This window comes from Gavia stellata, chromosome 10 (genome assembly GCF_030936135.1).
Source record: "Gavia stellata isolate bGavSte3 chromosome 10, bGavSte3.hap2, whole genome shotgun sequence".
Classification (NCBI taxonomy): domain Eukaryota; kingdom Metazoa; phylum Chordata; class Aves; order Gaviiformes; family Gaviidae; genus Gavia; species Gavia stellata.
In genome coordinates, this window is record NC_082603.1 from 26266331 (window position 1) to 26278630 (window position 12300).

General features: G+C 47.7%; 1 protein-coding gene across 1 annotated transcript; it reads right to left on the reverse strand.

Moving 5' to 3' along the window:
* Positions 1 to 616: 616 nt before the first annotated feature.
* LOC104260934 (vitamin D3 hydroxylase-associated protein-like) lies at positions 617 to 11226 on the reverse strand. The gene is given in 15 exon segments (XM_059822198.1): positions 617 to 745; positions 1153 to 1236; positions 3401 to 3440; positions 4101 to 4144; positions 4715 to 4814; positions 5474 to 5571; positions 6332 to 6457; positions 7238 to 7362; positions 7988 to 8028; positions 8618 to 8824; positions 9155 to 9197; positions 9200 to 9287; positions 9630 to 9761; positions 10106 to 10219; positions 11017 to 11226. Coding segments are annotated over 15 exon segments (1581 nt in total).
* Between the last annotated feature and the right edge of the window lie 1074 nt (positions 11227 to 12300).

A 12300-nucleotide genomic window follows, 5' to 3' on the forward strand; every position in this document is an offset into this window, starting at 1 on the left:
GCTTATGCTTAAACAAAGAAAATGAAGCTTTCCACTACTCACCGCACAATTAAACTGCAGAGCCCACTGCCAGCGGATGGTGTGGAGTTCAAGAGAATAAATGAGTTCAGGAAGGGGCCGAACAAGTTCGTGAAGGAGAGCTTTCTTGGCAGTTATTAAAAATGATGGTCTGACTGCAAGTCTTTGCCAAAAAGTCCTTTAGCCAACCAATGGCAGAGCCAGAGAGCGAATCCTGCACTTACCAGGTCATACTCTCTCACAAACATCAGCTCCTGCCCACTGTTGGAAGTAAAATACTGGGGTAAACAGCTCTTTGGTCTCATATCACGCAACAGATATCGTTACATTATAGTTATTGGACTCCTTCGGTCCAGCATTAACTCTCATTCCTTGCTTTTGTTTTTTGACTCAGTTTAACTCTAATAAAGAAGGACAATTTGGACAGAGATGAGATGTTTGCTGACTATTTTTAAACAGCATTTATTGACAGTTTATTGAAACGGTGGTTCAGAGTCTGCAGGTCGCTACCTACTTTGCTTTGTGCATCAGGTAGAAGGTGGCTCGAGTGAAAGGTAGGGAATGAAAAATCATCATAGTGAAGGCAGGTTCCCAGAAATCACACATTTCTCTTTGTGCTGTGGGCAAGCTTCTCCACCTCCTTCATGAAGCAAAGACACAGCTCCTCCTGCCATGGCAGAGCCACGCATTGGACGGCCACCGGCAGCCCCATGGCTCCTTCCACAGCCTGCAAAAATGGGAAATGTAAGTTGGCCACATTCAGAAGAGACTGGCCTTGTACTAAGGTCTACCACCCCTCTGACAACTATGGTCACAGCCACTCCCTGCTGCAAGAGTAGCTTTTGGGCTTTCTACAGCACAGACGATGGAGGGGAAACTCACCCATGAATGACTGGGACAGATATGCCACTAATTGCTGCCCCATAATAATCCAAACACCTGCAGCTCAGATGAGGTAGGGGCATGAGAAGACCCACCCAGAGACCTCTCCTTTGCTTTCTTCCCCACAGGGAAGACCAAGCACCGCACATGGTTTGGGGAATGTCCAAGAGACAAAAATATCTTGCTCCAGCTCTGCCCACAACCACCACTATGGATGCATCCAGAGACACCTCAATGGAGATTACCAAATACCTTCCCAGCATAGCCATGGTTAAAGGGTGGCCCCAGCACAGGACTTAGCTTCCTCCATTTAGCAACGAATTCAGCGCGGTAAACCTAGAAGGAAAGACAGAGATGACAAACAATGTCTGTTGGACAGCAGTGGCAGATCAATACCTACAGTATGAGAAAAGGAGGAAAAAAACCCTTCCTGGATAAAACTGAAAAATCAAGTAAGATCTGAGCTGTGCCTTGAAAGAGCCAATGGATTTTGTTCTTCCACCCTTAGGTTTCCTGTCAGAATACCATGTGCTGCCCAGACCTAGCCATTAATGCTAGGTGGGCATTTCAGAGTTGACTTCTTCAAGTATTAACCCAATCCTTCCTATGAACAGTTTTGTCTTTGAATTTTATTGAATGGAGATCAACAATAGTTTGAAGAATTATGTCTAGCTGACTAAAAAGTCAAATTTCCTAAAAGCTTTGGTTATTTTGGTAGAAGAATCTAAAAGACATGAAGTCAAAATATTTTCACAAAACCTTCTTTCATTTTGCATCAGGATACAGGTAAGAAAAAGAAGCAGCAAGAGACAGGTAGGCAAGCCCGAGGTCTTCCCCCCACAACGCAGGAGGCACCGCTTCAGGCTCATACTGTAGATCCAAGAGAGACCTAGATTTGTAGTCTGGTTTACCACAGCTTTGCTGAACATCAGGCAATGAATGAATCCATCCTCAAAGAGTTGTTCCACTTTATCTTAGTAAATGGACATGGAGGAACCACAGTATGTCTGCTTCTGCAGCCATATTCTGGTTACAGCGACTCATTTCTCCCATGGTCCAGCCCCTATTCTGCACAACTCTCTCACTGCAAGTTTTCTGTACAAGTGTCTGCCACATCTCTCAAGAAAGCCCCAGCCACGAGGCTATTTTTTAGTCTGACCTCAATTTCCATCTGCAGTCTGAGATCCTTCCTGCTGAAAAGTCAACAAATGAGATGGGTCTCCAGGAAATACAGTCAGTGTAGTGAACCTGATTTTTTTTTCTGAGAGGAAAGCTGGTCGCTAGCCAAAAGTTTGGAATCAGCTCTTGTTTGCAATAGATGAAAAAATGTGAATATGGTTTCACTGAAGACAAACAATTCAAAATCTCTCTGAGGCCAAGAAATCTTTATAAGAGTTTTCTTTTTGGTTGGGGTTTTTTTGTGGGGGGAGAGGAATCCATTTTCATCTAAAAAAACCCCCAAACCTGTTTCCTTCCAAACACTCCCATCAGCCCAGTGACCAGGCAGATTTGTAGGAGATTTTCCTCTGCCCTATAATCTGTCAGACCTGCTGCAAGTGAGTGTACATGTCCATCGAGTGACTGGCACTGACGGAGGCTGCGTGGTGCAGGCTGGGGGCAAGTTTCTTCTTGGGGAGGGTTGCAAGGGTGTCCCAGGGAACACAGATCCTGCCTTGTGGGAGGACACCAGAACAGCTCAGCTTCTTCAGCCTTGCAAAACACCAGCTGAAAGGGGATACTATTGCTCTCTATAAATAGATCAAGGACGAGGGAGGCAGTGGAAAATAACAGAGACAAGAGGTGGTATTTAAGCTCAAGGACAGGACTAAAATGAGAATAAACTGGAAGTGAATAAACAGCACGGGAAATATGAAGGTTTCCAACCATCAGAGCAGGGAGGAGAGGAGCCACCCAATAAAAACAAATGCAAGCATAAAACTCAACTGGTTTTAAGAGGAACCTCATCAGCTTGTGGGCAGCACTGGACTCAGTTGTCCAGGAGAATGCTTCCTGTCCTATGTTCCTGATCCCAAATGAGTTCATACGAAACCCACCTAAGCCAAAGAGTTCACAACCACAATTTTTGACTCCTAAGGTCTCTGCTTGACAGTTCAAGCATGGTCTTAGCTCATGACAATAGCACCTAATGTCTGAAATGAAGCATTTGTACCAAAAGACAGAAAGAAGAAAAAATGAAGCCTCATCTTTAGTGGCTGTTCTTATGCTACTTCTGCTTAGAAAATGGAGGGTGAAGGATAATCTTTCTTCCTCATACTCCAGTAAGTAGAGACCTCCTCATGAACATCTATTGCCTTGAGCTTTTATAAATTCTTGCAAAGCTTGACTTTCAAAGAAAAGCCTAGCTACTTTATTTCCACATGATCCATTTCCAACCCTGAATCCATCACAGAGCTCAAAGCAATTGCTTAGAAATTTTAGGGATCTCTCACTATATTTAGTAAGGAAAAAGAAAAAAAAAATTTAAAAAAAGTCACATTACCGCCACTGCTCCATGCTGATCCCAGAGGTTTTTGGAAGACCTGGAAAGGTGGCAGAATTAATCAGCTTTGGGACTGTGGCAACAGAAAACAATTAACAAAATGCACAGACAGCCTATTGTTATGGAAACCGCATGACCCTTCTGGGAACAAGCTATAGCATCACCCAGCTGATTCCACTGGGTTCACATGTGCTTACAGGTACATCAAAAGAGCTTATGTTAAAAGCATGCCACCATGTCTAGGTGCTCTGGCACCTAGACAAAGATCATGGCAGTCTTCTAAATTCACTTGCTCCCGGTTTGGTGTGTCTCTGTCTCTCTTGGAAGGGCAGGTACTTCACACCACACTGCACCTGCGTGCAGAGACCTCTGCATTAACTTGGCACATGATGCTTTGGGTACCAGAATCCACCTAATGGGGAAAGTAGCCCATATATCTCTGTGCTGATCTCCATGGACATATCCTAGCCCTGCCATGACAAGGATCCTTGAGCTCTTAAAATAATCTCTGGCTGCATAGCCCTGGATAACACTGTGCTAACCCCAGGTGGTGCTGAGGCAGCACATATTCATCTGGCTCAGCCTGTGCTGCACAGCCCCATGACAGGGCTTTGCACAGCGAGCTGGCATCTACCTGCATGAACTGGTGGACACATCCATGTGCATCCCCTTTCTCTAGAGCTACTTCAGTGCGTCTTACCCCACTCCACAGAAAGCGCTGAGACCCCGAGCAATTCATGGGTACTTTCGGAGGGAAGAGAAAAACTCGGGGTTAGTCAACAACAATGCAGCTGAAATAGCTGGCTACCATGCAATGGCATTTTGGGCACACTTCTTGTCCTAGCAGAAGTGGCTCTGAAGAACAGGTATGGTTTCCAGTGAAGTGACTTTACTCCCACATTAATTTATACATTTAATCACAACAATCCATGCCAATAAGGCTCTACAACACACTGCTAGCCCTGGAGAGCACCTTCTGGATGTGGGGATGCTGTTTAGATCCTTGGTAGTGATATCCATTTTCTTGGAGCCCATTGCTGGATGAGCTGTATGGCTCATGGGTTCCTGAGAACAGATCATATTTTGACCTCCCCATGCAAAACTCCCACAAAAGGCTGTCAGACCCACTTGGTAAGTTAAGTCCAGGTATAGGGACTAAGTGTATTTAAGTGTATTTCACTATGAAGCCCATCAGGCACTTAACATGAAGCAGCAAAGCACTCCCAGAGGGGAGCAGCCTACCTCCCTGCACGCGGAAACTTCCCCACCTTGCAGATTTCCTATAACACAGACAAGACACATCCACACACTTACCATAGGTTTCAAAATGATAGCCAAGATCCTTTTCACAAAAGCAGGAAGCCTGTAAGTATTGAACTGGGATTTCAGATTGGGGTCCATGATGTCTCCTTTGCTGGAAGGGCAGAGAGTGAAGGAGAAATCAGGACAAGCCAACAGTGCCAGAGCTACTGCAACAGCAGTGCTGTTTCCAAAGCAAGGTTTGTCTTAGAGGGGAGTTTCTAGAAGACAAAATCGGCCTGTTTCAGTCCAAAACACTGAACAAGAGATGCTCATGCGGGGTTTAGATGCTCAGGTGTAAATGCTCACTGCAAAAGTTATAGAGAAATCACCATGTTACTGCCTATGTTGTCAATGCCATAAAGGCTCTGGAGTGCTTTGCAGCGGTGGGGCCACATACAACCCTGGGCACGTTTCACCTTGAAGTGAGTGAGCAGCTGGGTGGGTGTTTGGCCACTAGCCAAGGCTAAGCCACTGCATCTCCAAGTTCTATAACGTGCGATGTTTCCATCATGCCATGGACTAATCACACACATAAAACCAGTTGCCACAGCACTGCTGACGCATGGCACCTTACTACCCTACCGCGTTATTCGTGCATGTGTACTGCTCTTGTGAACTATGATGCTCATGCTAAATTCATCCCCCCAGAAATTGCTCCTCTGCTGCTCATTATTCAGTTTGCACTCACAAGAGTATAAACACTCTGGATGCAACCGCTGGCAACGCAGTGCCAAGTCTCATGGTCCACACTGAAATGGGGGTTTTACTCCCAAGCAGTCCACCAGGTGAGCAGCACTATCTGAGAAAATCCCTCTGGGGAACAGCTCGTCTACCACGTAGTCAATCTTGGGTGGTGCAAAGGGAACAAGCTGCAAGAAAACCATCCCCGTTCAAGAGTCAACAAAGATGAATGATTCGTAGAGCCCTCTGTGAACCTCCCTGCCTCACTAGTGAGGTGAGCGGGAAGTGGTGGGAAGCTTCGGCCCTCCTTGCTGCTGCAGGACAGCAAGACCCCATTTTCAAAGCGACCTGGGTTAGCAGCATCTGCCCCATGTCCTTTCCCGTCTCCAAGGCATTAACACAATTGTGACCCGGCACAGGCTCTACTCCTCTACACGTTAGAGAATAATTTTTAGAGGCTTCAAAACACCAAGTATTTTCAATTAATTTGCATCATTGGAACAGCTCCCATATAGAAATCCCCATTGGCGGAACCACAGAATAATTTAGGCTAGAAGAGGTCCCTGGGGGCTCAACTGCTCCAACCCCCTTCCCACTTACCCACCAAGAAATTGGTAAACTACGGTTAACAGCTGAGGGATTGTGGAAACTGTTGTGAGTTTGGTATTTATGGGAACACCAAACATGGTGGAAAAAACCAGTGCTTTAGAAAAGGGTGGTTGGAGGTATCTGAAGGTGATTCTCCTGTCTCCTGAGCCAGAAATATAAACCAGATTGCTTCGGTTTGGAAAACAAACTTTTGCATTTGCCTTCCTCTTCATGATCCCTGCAGCAAGGAGGGATGGTCCCTGTTTTATGGGCAACAAAAGTGAAGATGGGAAGTGACTTGTCCAAACTCTGTAAGGAGCAGGGTTACAGCTCCAGGCAATCACAGGCATGAAAACCCACCGTATGCCCTGCATCTGAGAGGAGCTTTCTCGTCTGCTGGGTGGCCCGTTTCATGGTGGGCAAGCGCTGGAAGTAGCCGTCTCCTTCATAATATCCAATCTGAAGTGGTTTTGAACCAGCGTAAACCTGTGAGAAGAGGAGCCATCACTTGCACACGAGACGTACAAGATTGGACCATTCCCAGGGCTCAGGGAGCCAGCAACTGAGGTCTCCTGGGTTGGAGGAATGATAGGAGCAATAAGGCTGGTGAAAAGCAGTGTTGTCCAGAACATAGGTCTGCAGCAGTGGTCTTTGGTATGGTCTTTCTGACACCACCTCCTGCCATGTGAACATGTCCCAACTTTGAGATAGCACCTGTACAGACCACATGCCTGGGATGACTGGCTACGGACAGAGTTCAGGGGCCTGTTTCTCTAGGGCAAGCGACTGGCCTGTATTGTCTGGGTGTCAGGGACAAGTGAAAGATCCTAAGATCCTGGGACCTGAGCCAGAAAGACACGATCAGATGGCACAAGAGAGCTAATGGCAAAGGGCAATGATTTCGTAGGTCAGCGACTGTTAAATCGGGCTCTCTAATTAAAGGTGTGAGGAGTGAATTCCTCCAATCGGTAGAAATCAGCTCCTTTAGGGACTGGGCCAGGATGGAGCCAATAAGCTTGTTTTGGACATTGCTGGGAAGGGAAGGGGTCAGTATCTGGCAGGTCTCATCAGGGCAAGCCAACAGGGCCTGCCAACCCTGCTGTGCGACTGCTTCTTGTGGTTGCTCACGCTGGTGTCCTCTGCTCAGAAGGACACTTGCTTCCCTGGGTCCTTCACTATCTTGAGACATGAATCCAGATAGGAATCTCCCAAGATCTCACTTTATTGCTGGGCAAATGGAGACATGGGATTGCCTCTGAGCCTCACCTCTTCATCAAAAGGGATGGGGGGCAAGGTGGGGTCCAGCCAGAACACCTCCTCGCAGAGCAGCGCCTTCATGCAGAGGGCCAGGCTGTCCACATCTCTCGCCATCGGCCCCAGCATCCCCATCACTGCAAGCACAAAGGCCTTATCACTGCAGGCAGATGGGCTGCTGCTGTCTCATAGTTACTGGTAGGGGCCCAGCATGGAAGAGTTTCAGTCAGGCCAGGGAAGAGGAATGGGGAATGAGTGCAATGTGCAAGAAGTGAGGAAGGAGGCCCAGCGGGGACAGTCTGTGAGTCTCAGAGCAGAGGCAACCGACTGAGGCTGACCTCCTGGGCCAGGTTCTGCAGGCACAAGGCCCGCTCAAGAGGAGCAAGGACTACAGCCTTCCTGCCAACAGCAATACTGCCTGGCAGCAGCTGAAGCCAGCAGAGTCTCCTGGAAGATATCCAGTGAGATATCCCAGGCCTTTGGGATGCACATCTCACATTTCTCACTGCTATGCCTTGCATTGCCTGAACGGGTATTGCTTCAATTCTGCTCAGATTCAGCTAACACCTGCCACCATCCAGAACAGAATAAATAGTGCAAAAAGGTAACAGCACAAGGCAGGCCCTGGTCCAACAGATCACTGGTTTTGACTGGCCATGAGATGCATAATTGAGCAAGCACATTTGCCGGCATTTCAGCAGTAGGAGGAGATGTAATAAGCAAAGGTTTAACAGTAGTAACATGTCATCTGGATAGACTTACCTGATTTCATTCCTACGATAGGAGAAACCACACACAGTTTGCTAGGAACATAATGGGAACATTGCTAGGAAAATAATGGGAGAAGCAGATTAGCAGCAGCTCTCGCTGTAAGGCAGGTCACCATGCTGAGCTGCAGACTCCCCGTTTGCCCCCAGTCAACATCTAGGAGGGCAAAAGACCCCACAAAGACTTGACACTTTCTAGGACATGGAAAGAATTCCGTGGTCTGTAAGCTGCTAGGGGCTAGAGACAGTTTTTATCATCTCCTTTCCCTGATGCATCTAATTTCTCATCTGTGAACACACCACCTCTGATAAACAGAAAACTCTTACTAGCAAAGCAAGGGCTGGAAAACATCTGAAAAGGAGATGACCTTGTAGTATTTGCTTTCAGTTTCCTGGCCAGGACTATTAAAAATTGAGTAAGTCTTTGCTGTGTTAAACAGATGGAGGTCATCACATGTCGTTAATAGAGCCCTTAGCCCTAGCTGACACAAGGGAACGGGCGGGTTAGGGTGCTAACTTAAACCTGGAGGAAACCACAGACACTACTGCGAATTTTGATGCACTGTGGGGGACACTTTGCAGTCTCCACAGTGGGTGGAAGAAGGGGACAGATGTTGGGAAGTACCTGATCCTGTTGCCTGTGGGTTTGAGCCCACACAACCCGCAGAAGCTGGATGGCAGGTGGATGCTGCCAGCTACATCTGACCCCATGCCCAGGGTAGAGCCTCCCCCTGTGATGAGAGCTCCCTCCCCTCCCGAGGAGCCCCCGGGGCTCTTCTGGTGGTTGAGAGGGTTTAGCATCTGGCTGAAGATGAGGTTGCTGCAGTCATAGCTGGGGAGAAGAGCAGCAGCAGGTAAGTGAGGTACTTCTATCTCTGCAAACCATAAGCACAAGGCACAGAGCATCCGTGCAGGGATAAGTGTGGAATTAATCCCAGCAGGTAGAATCAGCATGAAGTAGATTTGTTGGGACATCTGACTTTAAGAAGAAAGAGGTATCAAATATAAGAGAAATAATTTCAGATTGAAATGAGGAGGCAATTAACTCAACATGCATGATTAGTTTGGACAAGGGTGGGAGCTTCTGCATGCAGGCCCACCCTCTCTCAGACAGCAAGGGTTACATGTTATAACGTTTTCATGAAGATGAACACGCGATTACTTTATCATCATCTGTGGGATGTTGGTTTTCATGAAGGAGATTGCCCCTGGTTCTTCAGAACCTGGACAATGATGCTGTCTTCTTCCTTCACTTGGCCCAGAAACTTCACCATCCCTCCAGAGGAGATGTGGCCCTTAGGGATGGGAAGCAAAGCTCTTTAGGTACCAGGAAAGATGCTGTCTGGAGCTGTGACAATAACAGATATAAGTCCTGTTGCCTCCTGTGCCAAGTTCCCACCTAACTTTTCTCACAGGCAGAACAGGACCTGACTACCCCAGGGAAAACCAGATCAGAGCAGGTTAGAAATTTATGCAGAGACCAAAATTTCCATCAAAAGAAAGGCAGGTTTACTGTCCCACAATATTTGGTCCAGAACATCCTTGTCTGAGGGAACTGTCAGCCAGTCCTGATGAGGATGGGACATCCTGGCCTGTTCCCAGCCCCAAGCCAAGAGGCAGGGGAATTAGCTATGTACCTTGAAGTTAATGTGGTCCTTGATGCTGATGGGAATGCTGTAGAGCAGCCCCTTCTCCTTCTGCTTCTTCAGTTTCTGGAGCTGATCCTCACAGCCATGAATGAAGTCTATCATGCAGTTCACCTCCAAAGCCTCTCCAGAGCAGAGAAGAGCAGCAAGACAGATGAATGGATGGAAGGAAGGAAACAGTATTTAAATTGAGTTTTCAAGCTGAAGATTCAATCTCCTCAAACCTCCAGCATTTATTGTTCAGACCTTACCTATAAACTTTAGATGTTTCTTGCTGGGATAATTTTCTGCCCTGGATCTCTGTCCTACTTATTTGCTCATAAGCCACCCTTGAGACATCACAGTATTGACAAATTGTACTCCCTAGCATTGCCGGTTCCCTCAGCAAATGCGCTGTTTTTTAATTTGAAAGCCCCCATTGCAGAAGAGCCCTGCAGCACCTCTCCCATGCTGGAGGTATCACTCACTTTGCCCATGTAGGAGTAGAGGACACTTTCTGGGGACAGGGATCCCTTCTTCAGCTTCTCCCCCAGCTCCACCATCGTCAGCGAGAGGACATGTGCAGTCTGGGTGCCTGGGTTCTGCAATGTGTAGGAAATCGGGTGCGGAGGGAAGAAAACAACAGCTGGTGTTGAGGCTGCAAATACCCAATTCTAACATCTGCCCAGAATGACCTTGAATAGAAAGTTTTAGGAGATACTCCCTGTAGAGATGTAGACCTTCCACAAAGCACTGCGTGTGCTGGAGTGGGGCATTTGCTGACGGGGAATTTGCTGAGTTTTAGTTCATAAAAACAGAACCAAAAAAGGCAGAAAACTGCTTCTTGACTGGAGAGTTGCATGAACCTGTAAGAGAGGTTTGACCTGTCTCTGTTTACTCTCCCGCAGGCCTTCACCCCACTTCTAACTCTTAGACAATGTGTTGAATAGCAGTTCAACTAGCTGAAGTTTTACAAAATTTATCATTAACATGGGAAAAAAAAAGTGTGGGGGCTGTTTGCAATCTTCCCCCCCTATGGAGGGGCAGAGGTAAGAAGGATGGGAAAAGAAAGGCTTGGTGGTAGGGATGGATGAGGAGAAGGGGGCACAGGGAGGTCTGGGGTGGTGATCTGATTCAGAGGGTCCCAAACTCCAATCCGGCATCTTTCATCCTCAGGATTCCCTCAACAGGTCTGTATTAAGAAACGCTTCCTTTACGCTGTCTTTACGGGAGGCTTTTTTGTGACAATGGAGGGTGGTGACCCTCAAAAAAATTGGTGATGATCCAAAACGTGCACATGCCCTAACCACCATTCAAAGAGTGATTGATCAGCACTCCCCTATTTCTTTGGTTACCCAAAATACAATCCGTTCCTCACACACACACTCCCCCAAATTACCTCTTGCTTAAACCTGTGAGCTGCCTTCTCCATTTGTTCCAGGGCCAGATCTCATGTCCTCCTTGCCTCCTCCATCTTCTGCTGGATCTGCCCATGTCCCAGCCATTTCAGTAGCACAATGGCTGCAGCTGAACTGCAGAGCAGAGCCGAGAGGGTGCGAGGGTCTCCCCACGATGGATCTAGGATCTGCCACAGCTGCTCTTGGGTCATGATTTCTCTTCCAGTCCTTCCTGTTCTGGTCCAGCTATGGACACCTGGGTCTCCCACCTTCTCCTAAGGAGGGCTGATGAATGCAGACTATTCCATTACCTGCTGTGCAAGATGAGCTCTGAAGCAGAGTTGCATTAACAAAGTCCAGGAATGGACCTATTGGAGAAGAGGGAGCTCAGGAGAACCAAGAGTATGAAGGTGCAAACAGGACACAATGATTCTGGAAAGGCAGTGTGGAAGGAGCTATCTGAAGATGCCTTCAAGAAATATGACCGCTTTGTGTCATTTTCAAGCCAAGCTGCTTTGAAAAGCATTTTGGCAACCCAGATCAGGCAGTGAGCACTTTTGGGAAATCCTCTCTGATGGACCCAGTATCCTTTCTGCTCGCCAGTTTCTAAGCCATCTACCAGACAGCACAAGGCAAAGGAGCTGGACTATGCAGCCTTGCCAGCCCCGGGAGCTGCCCCTTGCCACGGGTGCTCCCCACCCATGGGACTCTCCCCAAGAGTACAGAAAGGAGGGTCTGAAAAATCAAACTTCTTTCAAACCTCAAGGGTCTGCAAGCCTACAGGGAAGGAACAGGAGATGTCTCTGACAACTCATTGCCAAGATGCAAGGCAGCATTGTCATACCTGGAGAGATGCTGGCTCTGCTACAAGGAGGAGGGTAGCAGAGCTTGTAAGGAGGCTGCATCGAGCGTAATCATTGCTCTCTGCTGGAGATGTCTTGTTTGGGGACCGAAAGCCAGTGATCATGCTGCTATCATGTTACCTTACCTGTTACAGACACGTCCCATGGGATCATTCCTGTGGCAGCTGGGAGGGAGCTTGGGGAAGAAGCAAGACCTCATAGAGAAATTGGTTGCTGACTGGAAAGGTGAGGAGGATCCTCCCTGTTCAGCCAGGATGGAGACCAAAAAGAGCTGAACAACTCAATGTGGATGTCACCAACCTCTCCCCACTGACTGTGGGGATGTGGTCTTCATTGCCCCGTGCCGGCCTTAAGCTTCAGTGCTGCCATTCACACCGACCTCCCTCTGCCCAGGCTGGGCTGGGAGCAGCCTGCAGCTGGCCC